The sequence below is a fragment of the Herpailurus yagouaroundi genome, unplaced genomic scaffold (assembly GCF_014898765.1).
Source record: "Herpailurus yagouaroundi ecotype Mexico unplaced genomic scaffold, PumYag 159, whole genome shotgun sequence".
Taxonomy (NCBI): Eukaryota; Metazoa; Chordata; class Mammalia; order Carnivora; family Felidae; genus Herpailurus; species Herpailurus yagouaroundi.
The window spans coordinates 33,860,577-33,876,537 of NW_024412400.1; the positions used below are offsets into that span (position 1 = coordinate 33,860,577).

Sequence of the window (15,961 nt, forward strand, 5' to 3'; positions counted from 1 at the left end):
GAGATACACTCCCATGTTCACTGCAGCATTATGAACAGTAGCCAAAATAGGGAAACCTAATAATCCATTGGTAGATGAATGGATAAAGCAAACGTGGAACATACATACAGTGGAATACTATTCATCCTTAAAAAAGAAGGAAATCCTGCATCAACATGAGTGAACCTAGAAGGTATCATGCTAAGTGAAATAAGTCAGGCAAGAAAGACAAATACTGTATGATCTCAGTTACGTGTGGAATCCAAAATAGTCAAACTTACAGAAACAGAGAGAGAATGGTGATCACTAGAAGTTAAAACAGGGAGAAAATGAGGAAGTTATGGTCGAAGGGTACAAAGTTCGTTATGCAAGATATATATGCCTGGTACATAATACATGCATGGTATCTGTTGAATGTATGCGTGTGTAGAATTAAAAACCTTATAACCTAAACATGCATGCTAAAAAATTGCTGATTCATATACAGTATCACCACAATGTATCACTAAAACTTATACTTGGAAAGACACCAAAATGTTAAAATTGAATATATTTTTGAATGTCAGGACTGTGGATAAATTTTTCTCTTTTGGCCTCTTTTTGTTCTTTCTTTAGATTTTTATGAGTATGTGTAATGTGTGGTTGGTTTTTTGGGTTTTTTTGGGTTTTTTTGAGTATATATAACTTTTAAGTTGTAGGAAAATTTTTAAAAGCTCTAAAGAGCAGTTTTCAATTTCCTAAGAATATCTCTGTGTGTGAGAAACGCTGGGATAATCTTTTTCGAAAAGTGTTTATTACGGAGATTTCTCATATAAACAAAAGTATAGAGAATATAGAATAATGGAGTCCCATAAACCACCACCCAGCTTCAGTGATTAGCAATTATGGCAAATCTTGTCTTATTTATACCCCATCTACTCCCACCCCCAAGACTAGGTTGTTTTAAAGCAAATTTCTAATATCATATCATAAATATCTACTCAATTGTATTGTATACTTTGCTAAGAAAGTAGATCTGATGTTAAGGGTTACTGCCATACACACAAAGAAAATAAAATAAAGAGTGGAAGGAAACTTTGGGAGGTGATGGATATGACTGTGGCCTAATGGTGGTGAGGGTTTCAAGGGTGAGTTCTTATCCCCAAACTCACTGAGTTGTATATATCAAGCATGTACAACTCTTCACATGCCAATCATATCTCAGTAAAGTGGTATGTATGAATGAATAAATAAGGCCATAAAAGCACTACAAGAAAACACAAAAATATTTTCTTTTTAAACGTCAGAGTGGCCATAAACAAATTGATGATTTGATCATTTTGACCACATAAACATTATTAATTTTGTATGACCCGAACCACGATAAAGAAAATTGAAAGACCAGTGTTATGGGAAAAATAAGTATAAGAATAACAGAGGGCTGGGTTCACTTCCATATGTTATACAAACTCGCAAACCGGGAAGGAAAATTAGGCAAAAGGATGTGAACAGAGGTTATAGAAAAAAATTAGCTTCCCTTACCGGGAAACTTGTGAAAGGAAACATCAAGCAGTAGAAATATTTTACTGCTGTTAGTTAGACTTTAAGCTCTTTCTTCACAATCTTAGAGAAGCAGAAACAGAAGCACAACCTGATTTAGTAACGATCCCCATTGCCCTTCCTTGCCGTGGGATTATCAGTGATTTAGACCCTATCTCGCTGCATCCTTGCACGATTCATCCAGGGGTGGCCAGAGCCGCCTCCTGCCGGCTCATGAGAGCAGACTGTGCACCAGCCTGTCCAATGCCACACCCAGGGACCTCACGGTGGTAGCACGAAATCAGAGATGGCGGGAAATTCTACACCAAGGAAAATGTCAACTGCTACCTATCAAAGCAGAGAGCTGTTGTTAAATATTTACCATCACATGGGGCGCCTGGGTGGCGCAGTCGGTTAAGCGTCCGACTTCAGCCAGGTCACGATCTCGCGGTCCGTGAGTTCGAGCCCCGCGTCGGGCTCTGGGCTGATGGCTCAGAGCCTGGAGCCTGTTTCCGATTCTGTGTCTCCCTCTCTCTCTGCCCCTCCCCCGTTCATGCTCTGTCTCTCTCTGTCCCAAAAATAAATAAACGTTGAAAAAAAATTTAAAAAAAAAAAAAAAATATTTACCATCACATCATAGATCCATCCCAAATACCTTCAAATCCAGAAGATTTGTTTCCAACTGGGTTGGAATCAAAATGAGAGTAAAGGCACCCAATAAGAGACATAACTGTATGTGTTCTGGAAAGATCCCAAGCAAACCTGATACTGTACCATATGTATCACCAGCCCCACCTCAAGCCCCAGCCCCAAGCCTAAGAATCCTATTCCATGATTCCATGTATTGGTAGAAGGTCTGAAAATGTAGAATTTGATGTCTTTCAGCTTCCGTAACACCATAGGGCGAAACTAAGAAACTTTGTTGGAAGACAACCTGGCTGGCGGTGGAGGAAAAGCATGAGACGTTAGCTCACCTGCATTTCCATCATCTCCTTCAGGGCCCGGAGTTCCTGAGTCTGCCTGAGTCGCTCCTCAGACTCCTCGTCCCGTAGTGACCCGAGGTTGGACTCCATCATATTGTGGGACTGCAATGCCTGCAGTTTCTGAAAAGGCCGGGACACAGTTTTATTTAGATGAAGATCTAGTCTTGATGTTGCCTTTTACACCTTGAGCAATGTCAAAAAGGCACACCTTACCCAACCACAAAGTCCAAGCTGTCCTCACCAGATATCTACATGCCTGCAAACACACCCACAAGTGTGTTTGCCGACCCCTTCCCCAGGGTTGAGAGCTCAGGGCTTACACAGGAAAAGCAAGTTCCCGTGGAAGAACAGAATTTGAGAACATAATTTCAATAGCACTAACATTCTGCTGCATTCAAAATCCGGAGCTCACTAGACAGCTTCCCCTTTCCTCTTCAGTCTCAAATAGGCTGATGAGAATCAGACTCCTATGGCCTTTGGGAGGGTCTCAGGTACTCTGGACCATTCCCTGAGGACTCCTGTCCCTCCTCCCACAAAAAAATTCTGGTTGTCACCAACCAGACCTGGCTTTGTGTGGCTTGGAGTGGTATCACCCATACCTAATGATTCCTCAGCTAGCTGCGTGTAATCTGAAGGAAAAGACACAGGAAAGTGGATCCGAGAGAAGAGGCCTTTCCACCTATGATAGGCTATATTTTTAAATATATCACTGCTGTATTCACAAAATTAAATTATCTCCATCTCTATTATTATATACAAAACTCATAAGACCCATTAAAGCTTTCAAGAACTGCAAGTCCCTGAGTTTAACCTGATACCATTCTTGCTAATCTTTAACTCTTCTCTATTGCTAAAGCAATATCCGGTCCAAATGTTAACCATTTCTAAACCCCTTGAGTATTTTCATAGAGTCAAATGCTTTATCAAGTGTATGCACAACCCTCGGCTTCTCGTGTGTCATTTCTGCCTTCACCCCAATATTTATGATGCCCAGAGAGCTGGCTCTCTCGGCATATGACAAACCGGCATGGTGATTTCCATTCAAATGGGTACTCCTTTGGCCACTGGATTTACCCTACATCTTATCTCTCTTCAGTCAGGTAACTCAGCCAAAGTAAGCTCATAGACTTCTGTACCAGGGGGTAAATTTTGAGGAGAAACATCTTCAAAAAGTATTTCCCTCTACCCAATGGGGCTCCTGGGTGGCTCAGTCAGCTGAGCGTCCGACTTCAGCTCAGGTCATTATCTCACGGTTCGTGGGTTCGAGCCCCACATCAGGCTCTGTGCTGACAGCTCAGGGCCTGGAGCCTGCTTCGGATTCTGTGTCTCCCTCTCTCTCTGCTCCTCCCCTGCTCACACTCTGTCTCACTCTCAAAAATAAATAAAGATTAAAAAAAAATTTTTTTTAAGTATTTCCCTCTCATTGGCCCTCCTGACAGCAAGGGAAATCTTTTGTTGTTTTATGAGGTAGACTGTCTTACAGTGTTATTCACACTCACTCTAACCGAAATCTTCTCTTTTTCTCCCCAGAATTAGAAAAAAAAATAACAAAGTAATTATCCAAATACACTGAGAATTTGGGTCTCCAGTTTGGTTCCCATAATAAAAGTAAAATAATGAAATGTCACATGAGAGGGGACAGGGAGAGACACACAAACACAAAAACACAGCATATGCAATCCTACAGAGAAAAGACAAATCAAAAATAAAAAAACAGAAAAATGATGTTCCAGTTTAGGGAAAGGTGATCCAAGTTAAAAAGAAACCATGGATGGTAATTATGTTCTCACTCACCAAAACTTAGAATTTCCTAGCCAAAAGTAACCCTCTGACCTTTGATGGGGTGGTTTCTGAACAGTAACTCCAAATTCAAATCAATACCTATCTATCAAACATCCAGTCAGCTAGTGCCGTGTCAGGGGATGAGAGTCAGCAGGGCGCACGCCAGCTCAGGGAAGATGGGTGTGGAGCTGGGGGGGTAGGACCATGAGGTCCATATGGTGGGGGAGCATCTTATCTCCCACAAATCTTTCCTGACCACACTGCAGGGAGGGCTTAAGTCACTACAGACACACACACACACACAGCTCTCATCTCAACCCCACAGCCATCCCTATCCTTGGCTTCCCATCTCAGATTGAGATGATGGACCACCCAAGACTCCAAGCATATCCTATGACAAGCCCATTCTGGAAAAGTTGTCAAGGTATTCCTTTAGCAAAACATGGAATGACTGTGAGAAATGCAGACAGTTAATTTTCAAAAACAAGAAATGATTCTCCTTGATGTTAGAAGGACCAATAAGAGCTCGATACGTTCTGAAAATATTTCTCCTCAAAATTTTTTCCCTGATATGGTTTTAGTAATACGGGTTTATATAGGAAGATACAGTCTAGGGATAATCTTTAATAATGTTTTCCTGAATGAACTTAACAGTATATCCATTAGAAGAGCAGAGGCTTACAAGTTTAAAAAGTTAAGTTCAAATCCCAGGTCTACCTCTTAGTAGCTGTGTGACCTTGAGCACGTTATGTGAACCCCAGTGTCTTCACCTGTAAAGGAGGAATGATAATAGTGTTGTTTTAAAAAAAAAAAAAAACTTTTAAAAATAAATTATAAACCAGGGGCACCCGGGTGGTTCAGTCGGTTGATATCCAACTTTGGCTCAGATCATGATCTCACGCTTCGTGGGTTCGAGCCCCACGTCGGGCTCTGTGCGGACAGCTCAGAGCCTGGAGCCTGCTTCGGATTCTGCGTCTCCCTCTCTCCCTGCCCCTCCACCACTCGCACTCTGTCTCTGTCTCTCAAAAAGAAATAAACATTAAAAGAAAATAGAAAAGAAATTATAAACTAATCATGTGCCTACTTTGAAAATGTTATGGTTGTTTTGTTGTTGTGAGAATTAAAAGTTAATGTATATAAAGTGTTCTGCACAGGGGCTAGAAACCAGTTAATACACTCAGTAAATCTTACTATTATGCATGATCTCCACAGACCCCAACAGGGTGCCTAGCACATAGCCAGTGCTCAGCAAATACCCGTTAAGAGAAAAATGCATTCATTCAAACTTTGCCTCATAGCTCATCCAGTGACAAAAGAAAGCCCTTTGCAAAAATAAAGATAATGTCTAGGGAGTCTCTACTATATACCAGACAATGTTAAGTGCTGTCTACGTGTTAATTTAACCATCTCAGCAACCTGTCGTACAGAAGAGAAACCGAGGCACAAGAAAGTTAAGTAACTCGCCTAAGGTCACACAGCCAATATGTGATAGAGCAGGGATTCAATCCCTGGCACTGGCCTCTGATATCCAGCCTCACAGTATATTAGCTCCCAATGGCAGATGAAATAAAACGAGTACAAACGAAGAAATGAATTTTGAGAACAAATTAACATATTTTCGGCAAAAGAACACTGAAAGACTTTGTGTTGGGTACCTCTTCTAGAGTTGAGTTATGGTTGGCAACACTTTTAAATTCATCCCAAAATAATTTTTTTAGCTTGTCTATTTCCTCATATAGCGTGGCCCACTCTTTTTCTTTCCATTCATCAAATTCTTTCTTAGCTTCTATCTCCTTCTGACGAGCAATCTCTGCTTCCTGGAAAGAAAAACAGGAACAATAGAATCACTAATTCTACATCATGGCAAATATTTACTGAGAAACTGCTAGGGCCCCTTGTCTGTGCAAGTCACTCTAGAGACCAAAGAAGATTCGTCCTACTGTTCCTATTGTTTGGACATGGAGTGAGACAAGTCTTCTCTGAACTGTAAAGTCCCTTGACAATAGAGATCTTTTTCTCTCTCTTTATGTTCCTGGCATAGTTGGTGCTCAATAAATGGATGCTGAAGAAATGAATGAAGAATAAAGAAATGAAGGAATGAGTAAGACAAGATTACATATTTTCATTCTACAATTATCTACTAAGTAAGTCCTCGAGACTGGACTTTGGAGTTTATCCAGTCTTGGCTTTCAAAAAGCCAAGTAGCATTGTAGTGTAAGAAGTTAACATTCAGGTTCAAATGCCTTCAGAGGATGCTGAATAGGGCAGAAAACAGCAATTCTCTCTCCTACTTTTGGCCATACAGATCTGGGAAAACAACTGGATTTTCCTTTGCAGATAACCTAAGATCATTTGCCACAACCAAGAAGATGCCATCCTAGCTCTGACTCCCAGCTCCAGGAAATCAGCGAGACTTCTGGTCCTGTGAGACACCCGTGCATCATGGGTCTCCTGCATGAGACTCGAGCAAGTCTCCCTGGTGTTTCCACTCGGTGCCCACCTGGAGCTGCCGGTGCCTCTCGGCCTCCCTCTGGGCTTCCAGCTCCCCTTGGGTCCATTTTAGTTTGGCCCGAAGCTCCTCCAGTATCTCCTCCACTGGCTGTTCCTGCTGCTTCTGCTTCCCTGTGGGCTCCATGCAAAGATAGGGTGACCAGGTTAAGTCAAAAAGTTAGTGGAGTGTAGTTCGTCGCCTATGCAATCAGTCACACCTCAGTCTGAGACCAGTTTGCCACTCCCATTGGATACTGACCACAGGCAAATGACATAACCTCCCTGACCCTCAGTTTCCCCAAATTGGAAAGAGGAGATAGTAACAGCACCTAACTCAGAGGGTTGTCATGAGGATGAAATGTGACAGTGCAAAGTGCTTAGCATAGTGCTTGGCATGACCGCTCAATAAATGTGAACTGTTATTGTCATTTAAAATAACTATTTTGACAGTACTAACACATGCAAATGTAAAAGCAAAATTGAGAGAGTAACAGAAGCAGAATACCAAATAGCATGTACACGGTGATTATCAATACAAAGAACATATCTATGCATCCTCACAGCCATCAGAGAGGAGTTTAAAGTAGTGAAAATAATTGTAGTTTTAAGTTCCCTTTTTTTCAGAAATACGTATAGTAGTAAGTTTCAAGTGAAAAAAAAAACAGCATGCATTATGAAGGAAACTTTCAGCGAAAGTTTTTTAAGTATATACTTCAAACTTTCTAAGATTAAACAATAAAAGAATGAATTATTGGGGCACCTGGGTGGCTCAGTCAGTTGAGCGTCCGGCTTTGGCTCAAGTCATGATCTTGCGGTCTGTGGAGCCTGCTTCGGATTCTGTGTCCCCCTCTCTCTTTGCCCCTCCCCCACTCATGCTCTGTCTCTCTCTGTCTCAGAAATAAACATTAAAAAAAATTTTTTTAAAAAGAATGAATTATAAAAGAACATTCTAACTAAACCACATACAGATAAACCAATGAAAAAGACAATTGTACTTGCACAATTGTTATAATTTATTTATTTTTTTTTGACAGAGAGAGGGCACAAGTGAGCAAGGATGGGGAAAAAGAGAGAGAGAGAGAGAGGGAGACAGAGAAGCAGGGGTCGTGTTCACAGGATGTGGGCTTGAGCTCCCAACCATGAGATCATGACCTGAGCTGAAGTCAGATGCCTAAGGGACTGAGGCACCCAGGCACCCACATTTGTTACTTTTCAAAGTACCTTTAGTGACTATTAGATAGATGGTACTGTTACTAAAACTCTAAGTCTTTCTTTGAAAAGAGAGATGGTCTTTCTCAGACTGTACTTTTTGGAAAGAAGCAATTTTAGACACAGTAGAAATTAATTTCGGTTAACAAAATGATTTAGGATGATATGAAATAGGAGAGTGGAGATATCTGAAGAGCCATATCTGCCTGAGAATAAAAAGGTCATGAGTATTAATTTAGCAAAAGTTGCCTTAAGAACATATTTTCCCTCTCCTTCAGCGCTTAACCTTAAGAAAATAATAAGGAATATGCCCAAAGACTTGCATATAAGAATGTTGATCAAGTGATTTATAACAAGGAAATTTATGAGTAACCCCTATAAAATATGTAATAATTTAATTGTGAAATAAATTATGATAGCTGCATGATGGGATATTATTCAGCCATTAAAAATCATGTTTTCCAAGATGCCTGAATGACACTGCAAAATGTGATATATTTTTAATTAAAAATAAGCAATAGGGGAGCCGGGGTGGCTCAGTCGGTTAAGCATCTGACTTCATCTCAGGTCATGATCTTGTGGTCTGTGAGTTTGAGCCCCGAGTCAGGCTCTGTGCTGACAGCTCAGAGCCTGGAGCCTGTTTCAGATTCTGTGTCTCTCTCTTTCTCTCTCCTCCCCCGCTCATGCTCTCTCTCTTCTCAAAAATAAATAAACGTTAAAAAAAATTTTTTTTTAAAAGCAATAGTCACAACCACATACTGTATGATTACATAAGTACACAGGAAAATAATAACAGAAAACACACCAAAATATTAAGTAGGTGATATTGTCGATGGTTTTTATTTTTTCTACTTTTCTGTATTTAAATTTTCCAGGTCAAAGGCATTTTTTCCAATTTTTTTATTGTGGTAAAATACACATAACATAAAATGTAGCATCTTAGCCATTTTTTAAAATTTATTTAGAGAGAGAGAGAGAGAGAGAGAACGTGCATGAGCAGGGGAGAGAGGCAGAAGGACAGAGAGACAGAATCTCAAGCAGGCTCCATGCTCAGCACATGGCCCTGGGATCATGACCCTGGGATCACGACCTGAGCTGAAATCAAGAGTTGGAAACTCAACAACTGAGCCACCCAGGAGCCCCACATCTTAACCCTTTTTAAAGGTACAGCTCAGAGGTATTAGTACATTCATAATGTTGTGTAACCATCACGACCATCCACTTCCATAACTCTTTTCTTCTTGTAAAACAAAAAATCTGTATGCTTTAAATAACTTGCCATGGTCCCCCTCCCCCCAGCTCCTGGCAACCACAATTCTACTGTCTGTTTGTACAAATTTGACTACTCTAGATATCACATAAGTAGAATCATACAGTATTTGTCCTTTTGTGGCTGACTTACTTCACTTAGCATAATATCCTCAAGGTTCATTCCTGTTGTAACATGTTACAGAATTTCCTTTCCTCTCAAGGCTGAATAATATTCCCTTGCTTGCATAGACCACATTTTCCTTCTCTATTCATCTGTCTGTGGACAGTTAGGTGCTTCCACATCTTAGCTACTGTGAATAATGCTGCCATGTACCTCAGTATACAGATATCTCTTCAAAGACCTATCTTTTCATCAGAAAAATTCATTTAAGAAGTAGAAAATCTGTTTTCCTTTAGCAGCCTCCAAAGTAGAATCAAAAATAATTAGATATCTAATAAATGCATCACAACTAGATAAATGGTACTGTTTTAAAACTCTATGGGGCGCCTGGGCGGCTCAGTTGGTTAAGCGTCCGACTTCGGCACAGGTCATGATCTCATGGTTTGTGAGTTCAAGCCCCGTGTCGGGCTCTGTGCTGACAGCTCAGAGGCTGGAGCCTGCTCGGATTCTGTGTCTCCCTCTCTTTCTGCCCCTCCCCCACTCACTCTCTGTCTCTCAAAAAATAAATAAATGTTAAAAAAATAAAATAAAAACTCTAAGTCTGCTTTTTGGAGAGGAAATTAAAATGAAGAAAAATAAGAAAAAGGTTTTACTTAATGGAATTTTTAGATTTATATTGTATGATTTATATTTTCATATCTGTATTTATTTTATTTGTTAGCAGCTATTTGTTATGTCACATATTAACATATTAACATCCATTAAAAATGGATATAAAGTATGCAAATCTCTCTATGGAGAAACATACAGCCTTGCTACTCCTTTTGGAATTTGAAATGATAAAATTAAAGTGATTAAGTCATAATAAGCTCATGTACATACAGAGTTAAAGAACCAGTCTAACTGCTTATTAACCCCTTTTAAGCTCATTCACAGTTAGCATCAGAGAAGAGCAGATTCACAGAAGGTTGGGAGGTAAGGACGCTTCCAAGTCACCCCATTTGACTGCCCAATTCACAGCAAAGGCCACTGAGACTCAGAGGGAGGGGCAATGACCGTGGTCACATGGTAGAAAGGGATAAAGCTAACACTGGAACCCACCGTCTGACTCCCTTTTTCTCTACACACATTGTCAGAAACCCTCCCAGGCCCATGTGGGACGGATCTCCCCAGTGTGGACGATGGGATCACCTCCTCCTCTACTGGATGATGAGGCCTGAGGGCAGCTGTGGTGGTGTATGTGCCCCACACCCACTGAAGACCAGCCCAGGCCCTTCCATGGTCCCAGGAGGGCCACCTGGACTCACCACCTTCTGCCACGCCCGCATGCCTGCGCTGGATATGGCCCCGGAGAAAGGTGGCGTTCATGAATGTCTTGTCACACAGGTGGCACTGCACGGAAGGCAAAGAGTGGGAAGTGTGGTATCAGATCACCTAGCTCAGCCTGGGGCTCTCCCGAGATCAAAATTCCCATCTCTTTGGGACCCGTGGGCTGCTTCAGAAATGAAGGATTCGATTTGAACATGACCAGTACCCTGGGGAGCTGTGAGTGCTGACTAGGTATTTGATGATACTGAGGAGTTTTTGTTGGTTTTTCAAAGGCGTGATGACGGTCTTATGTCTATGTTTAAAAGTGGGAGCCATCACCTTTTAGAGATCCATACTGAGATAGTTAGAGATAACACCATATGCCCTAATACAGCCGAATGTAATGCAGGACTGGGGGAAGTGGGTAGGGGAACATACAAAAAAGCATTGGCCAGGGTTGATAATGAGTGGGCTGGGTAGTGCACAAATAAAGGCTCATTACCATACTCCCTCTTTTGTACATGTTTACATTTTTTCACAGTAAAAAGTTAAGAAAAAACAAAAACAATATCCAGGTCCCACCCCAGGGCTGAGAACCACCAGAGCAAAGGACAGCAAATAATAGTATCTCTAATTCTGCTTCACTCTCCTCAAGCATTTCAGACCCTGCCAATCTTTCACATCATCTTTTCACTGTAAAACTTCAAAATTTTTCCAACACAACTTTGCAGGCGGCCAATCCTACTCAATCAGACTAAGAGGGTCTATCTTTACACAAATGTGACAGAAACTGTCAGCTGTCCCCTGATACCTATTGCCCCTTTTTTCTTAGTTTTAGAAACCCTGATTTTTAGCTGGTCATGAAGTTAATGAGAATAAACACTATAAGTTCCAGCCTCCCTTGCAACCAGGTATGGCCATGTGACTACATTCTGGCCAATGACATGTAAGCAGAAGTGACAGATGCAACTTCTAGAAGGTGTCGTCAAAGAGTCATGATAGGACAGTAGCCACTCCTTCTTCCTCTGACAACAGAACCCCCGTTTTCTTCTGGGAAATTACCCTGTCCTTTACTCTCCAGCCATGGACTTTGGTCAATCCCCAGCTCCATGGTGGGACATGCGACTTAGACCAAAGCCAGTTACAGCCCTGAATTCCCAACCCTGAGCTCACCAACTGAGATGGGTAGGAGACCCAAACACAGCCAAATACAGGAGACAGTGAAATACTAGCCAGGTTTCTGGGCCCAAAGTAGGCCCTCTATCATGCCAGCCTTGAATCTGGGAAAATCAGATGCTAGCATTGCAGTGGCCCAACTTGCTACCACACAGACAGCAGCTTTCTAAGAACGGAACCCACACTGAGGAAGAGTCACCAAGAGCCGCAAACTAAATTCTAGTGCCACTGTCTGATTCCAAGGACAAGCCATCCCACTATGGCTCTGGATTTTTCAGTTAAATTAAGCAATAAATTCCTTATTGGCCTAAGCCAAGTTAGACTGCTGTTTTGTCACTTACTACTAAAAGATTCTGACCCTCTTTATCATAATTGACATTATATCAGTTATATCAATTACTATTCAATCAATTAATATTGTACCATATATTCCTTCCGTCCCACCACCCACCCCTAAACTATGAGTTTCTTGAAAACCTGAATGAACATGACTTGTGCCTGCACCCTCAGAACTCGGCACAGGGCCTGGCCACCACGACAATTCACCAAACTGCAACTGTCCCCAGTCCACACTTTCCATTCAGCTGCAAATGTTCAAATGCCACTCTGGATAATGAACTGTCACTTGGCTGAACATGTCGGAATGGGCCTGGCAATACCAGTCCCTTGCTACACACCAATTCTACACACACACACATACACACACACACACACACACACACACACACACCTCTTACACACACCTTTTCATATCACACTGCTACATGCACACACAAACCCTTCAAACATACGCTCCTGCCCTCCATAAATACATACACCTTTACACACATATACATCTTTCATTCATTCACACACACCATAAACACATCTTTATATACACATTTTCACACACAAGCACGTTACACACCACATACTCTATATACATACACATACATATTCATGCACAGATGTATGCTCCAAACATTCACACGTTAAGACATACATATTCACTCACACATCCTCCATATACATTCACACATGCACATCCTGCACATGCACCCTCTCCACAAGCACACATATGCACACACATCCTTCATATACACACCTGCCACACATATGCAATCTACACACACACACACACACACACACACACACACACACACTGTGTAGAACTTGATGAGACATCTCTAACATCTGCTTCTAACCTCAGTAAGCACGGCCCCCAGCAGCCCCGGGGCCCAGGGCGGCGGTACTGCCCAAGTGGCCTGGCGACCTCCTATCTCCCACCCTGCAAAGACTCCTCACCGTGTGGTAGCCATGGACCCCCGTCTGCAGGAGCAGCTGCTGCAAGGTGCCGATCATCTTGCGACGCCGGCGGCTCTCCTCCCGCACGCCCTTGAGCTCGTCGGCCTGGCGACCCAGCTCCTGCTGGCCTCGCTGCTGCTGCCCCAGGCTGGCCTGCAGCCGGGCCTCGAGCTGGGCAACGCCGGCGCTCAGGCAATCCTGGCAGTGCAGCAGGTACTCAATGGTGAGCTGAGCCAAGCGCAGCACCTTGAGCAGCACTGGGTCCACGGGCTGCCCGCAGCGGCTGCACGCCTCCCGGTCCAAATTGCAGAAGGTGACACCCGTGATGTTCTCCTGCAGGGTGGCCACATCCAGCTCCCGTGCCACGCGGTCCACATCCAGGGCGCTGATGCGCCTCCAGTCCACACTCTCAGAGCGAGGCTGGAACTTGAAGGTAGGGAGTGGGTAGGCCCCAAAGGGAGGGCCACTGAGACCCTCAGCAGTGGTAGCAGGGGACTGCATGGGCTGAGGAAGCCCCGGGCTGACCACTGAGGGAGGGTGCCACCAAGGCCACGGCAGCAGGCAGAGGAGCTGAGAGAGGGCCTGGAAAATGAGAAAAGAGTCCAAGTTAGGCAAGATGCATGTGGCCGCGCGTGCTACACACGTGGCCAGCAAGAGCCTAAGTGGGGTGAGGTGAGGGACATGTGCAACAGCTGTAGTACGCCTGCATGCTCGGGCATGGCGAGAGAGGTGTAAGGCCAGGGTGTGGGCCTTATAATCACACAGATGTGGATTCAGATCGCAGGTTCACATCCTGAAGCCTTCTGTGTCCACTGGGGAGCCGGGGGCCTACTTTGCAGGTTTGTGGTTAGGAATGAGGCATGGAGTGCCCCCTCCACCGTGCCCCATACCCAAGTCCACTGCAAGAGTGCCTGCCGGAGGTCTTCGTCAAAGGGAGCCATCAAATGTCTAAGTGGTCCTTCTGCAACCCAAAGTGATTTCAGGATAAAGTCCAATAACTTGCCGTGGGCGACAGAGCCGCCTAACTTCCCCCACATCCCATCCTCCCTCCTGTAACTGCAAGATTGTAGCGGAACAGGAGTGGGCTACGTCTCCCAGTGGCCCCAGCTGCAAAGGGTGACCCTACAACTATGCTCTCTGGTGGGATATGAGCAGAATGATGGGGACGCTTGATGTGGCAGCCATGTCTCTGCACACAGACTGTGCTCAATCCACCATGGTCTTTTTTTCAAACCTACTGGTTGAGAAAAGAGGCCCAATTTGTCGTCAAAAGACTCAGATTCTCCTCTGTACTCTCTAGGTAGTCACAGAAACTGTTCTCTCTCTTTAAGGAGTAAACTGACAGTAGCAATAGGGTTTTAAAAGGAAAATTCCACTACTAAGAATTATACTTGTATAAGATAAACTTATACAAGTGTGCAATGGTGCCTGTGCAAAAACCGTCATTGTTGTGTTGTTTGTAACAGCAAAGTACAAGAAAAAATATAAGAAAGTGAAGCACAAAGTACAAGAGGGGATACAAATGGTATCTCTATACAATGAAATACTATGCAGGTATTGATAAGAATAAGGCAACTATTGGGTGGCTCAGTCAGTTAAGCATCGGACTCTTGATGTCGGCTCAGATTGTGATCTCACAGCTCGTAAAATCGAGGCCCATGTTGGGCTCTGCACTGACAGTGCAGAGCCTGTTTGGAATTCTGCCTCCCTCTCTTTCTGCCCCTCCCCTGCTCACATGCGCATTCTCCCTCTCAAAATAAATAAATAAACATTTAAAAAAAAAGAATAAGGCTACTATTCATGCACTGATACAGAATGAGTGTGTATGTATATACACACACAGAGATATATCCCTATCTGCTTGAATGATAATTAATATAATCATATCTAATAATAATATGCAAAAATAAATATATGTATATCTCACATCTGTATCTACCTATATCTATTCGATATATCTATACCTGTATATTCTATACAGATGTGTAGATATATCCCACATTAGAATGGTTGCCTATAAAGGAGGAAGGAAATGGGGTGTGAAACAGGGATAAATAAATAAATAGATGGAAAATGCATCAATAGGAAATGGATAGACAGGGAAGCCTTATACATACCAATAATGGTAATGGTACATAAATAATATATATGCATGTACATACACATATATGAATGATTCAAAGTTGTTACTCATATATAATAATAATTAAATAAAATATACTAATTTATAATTCCTATATATGATTCATTATCTCCAACATTTTGTAAGCATAGACTATGGTATTTCTGTAAAAATAAACAATCTGTGAGCAATGGTTGCCTCTGGGAGTGGGAATGGAAGCTGAAGACTGATTTTCCACTTTCCACCTTTCCATACTATTCAAAGTTCTTTACTATCATCATCTATTACTTTTATAATTTTTATTTAAAAAATACAATTTCTGGGGCGCCTGGGTGGCTCAGTTGGTTGGGCGTCCGACTTCGGCTCAGGTCAGGATCTCACCATTTGTGAGTTCAAGCCCCGCATCGGGCTCTGTGCTGACAGCTCAGAGCCCGGAGCCTGCTTCGGATTCTGTGTCTCCCGTTCTCTCTGCCCCTCCCCTGCTCACATTCTGTCTCTCTCTCTCTTCCTCAAAAATAAATAAACCTTAAAAAAAAAAAAAACTTAAAAAAAAATACAATTTCTGCCCTTGAACTTTGAATCTGACAAGGGCAACAAGAAGTACAGGTGACCCTATTTAATCAAGTTCTTTCTAGATGAGACTTTTCAGCACAAGAGAAAGTCAGAAGGGAGGTCACTGACCTCACGAAGGAGAAAGGCCTTGAAGGAATGGTGGGGCTAGGCTTGCAAGGTGGGGAA

At 42.6% G+C, this 15,961-nt stretch overlaps 1 protein-coding gene across 6 annotated transcripts in view; it reads right to left on the reverse strand.

The window, feature by feature from the left end:
* Positions 1–15,961, reverse strand: part of DZIP1L (DAZ interacting zinc finger protein 1 like) — a 42,728-nt gene that overhangs the window by 19,984 nt on the left and 6,783 nt on the right. For all 6 annotated transcript variants that reach the window (XM_040480274.1, XM_040480273.1, XM_040480275.1 and 3 more), the window contains 5 exons: positions 13,102–13,683; positions 10,641–10,725; positions 6,763–6,884; positions 5,918–6,079; positions 2,472–2,600 (listed from right to left, as the gene is read on the reverse strand). In XM_040480274.1, the coding sequence (XP_040336208.1) occupies positions 2,472–2,600; positions 5,918–6,079; positions 6,763–6,884; positions 10,641–10,725; positions 13,102–13,602 (999 nt within the window). In that variant the 5' untranslated portion in view covers positions 13,603–13,683. The remainder of the gene's footprint in view (positions 1–2,471; positions 2,601–5,917; positions 6,080–6,762; positions 6,885–10,640; positions 10,726–13,101; positions 13,684–15,961) is intronic.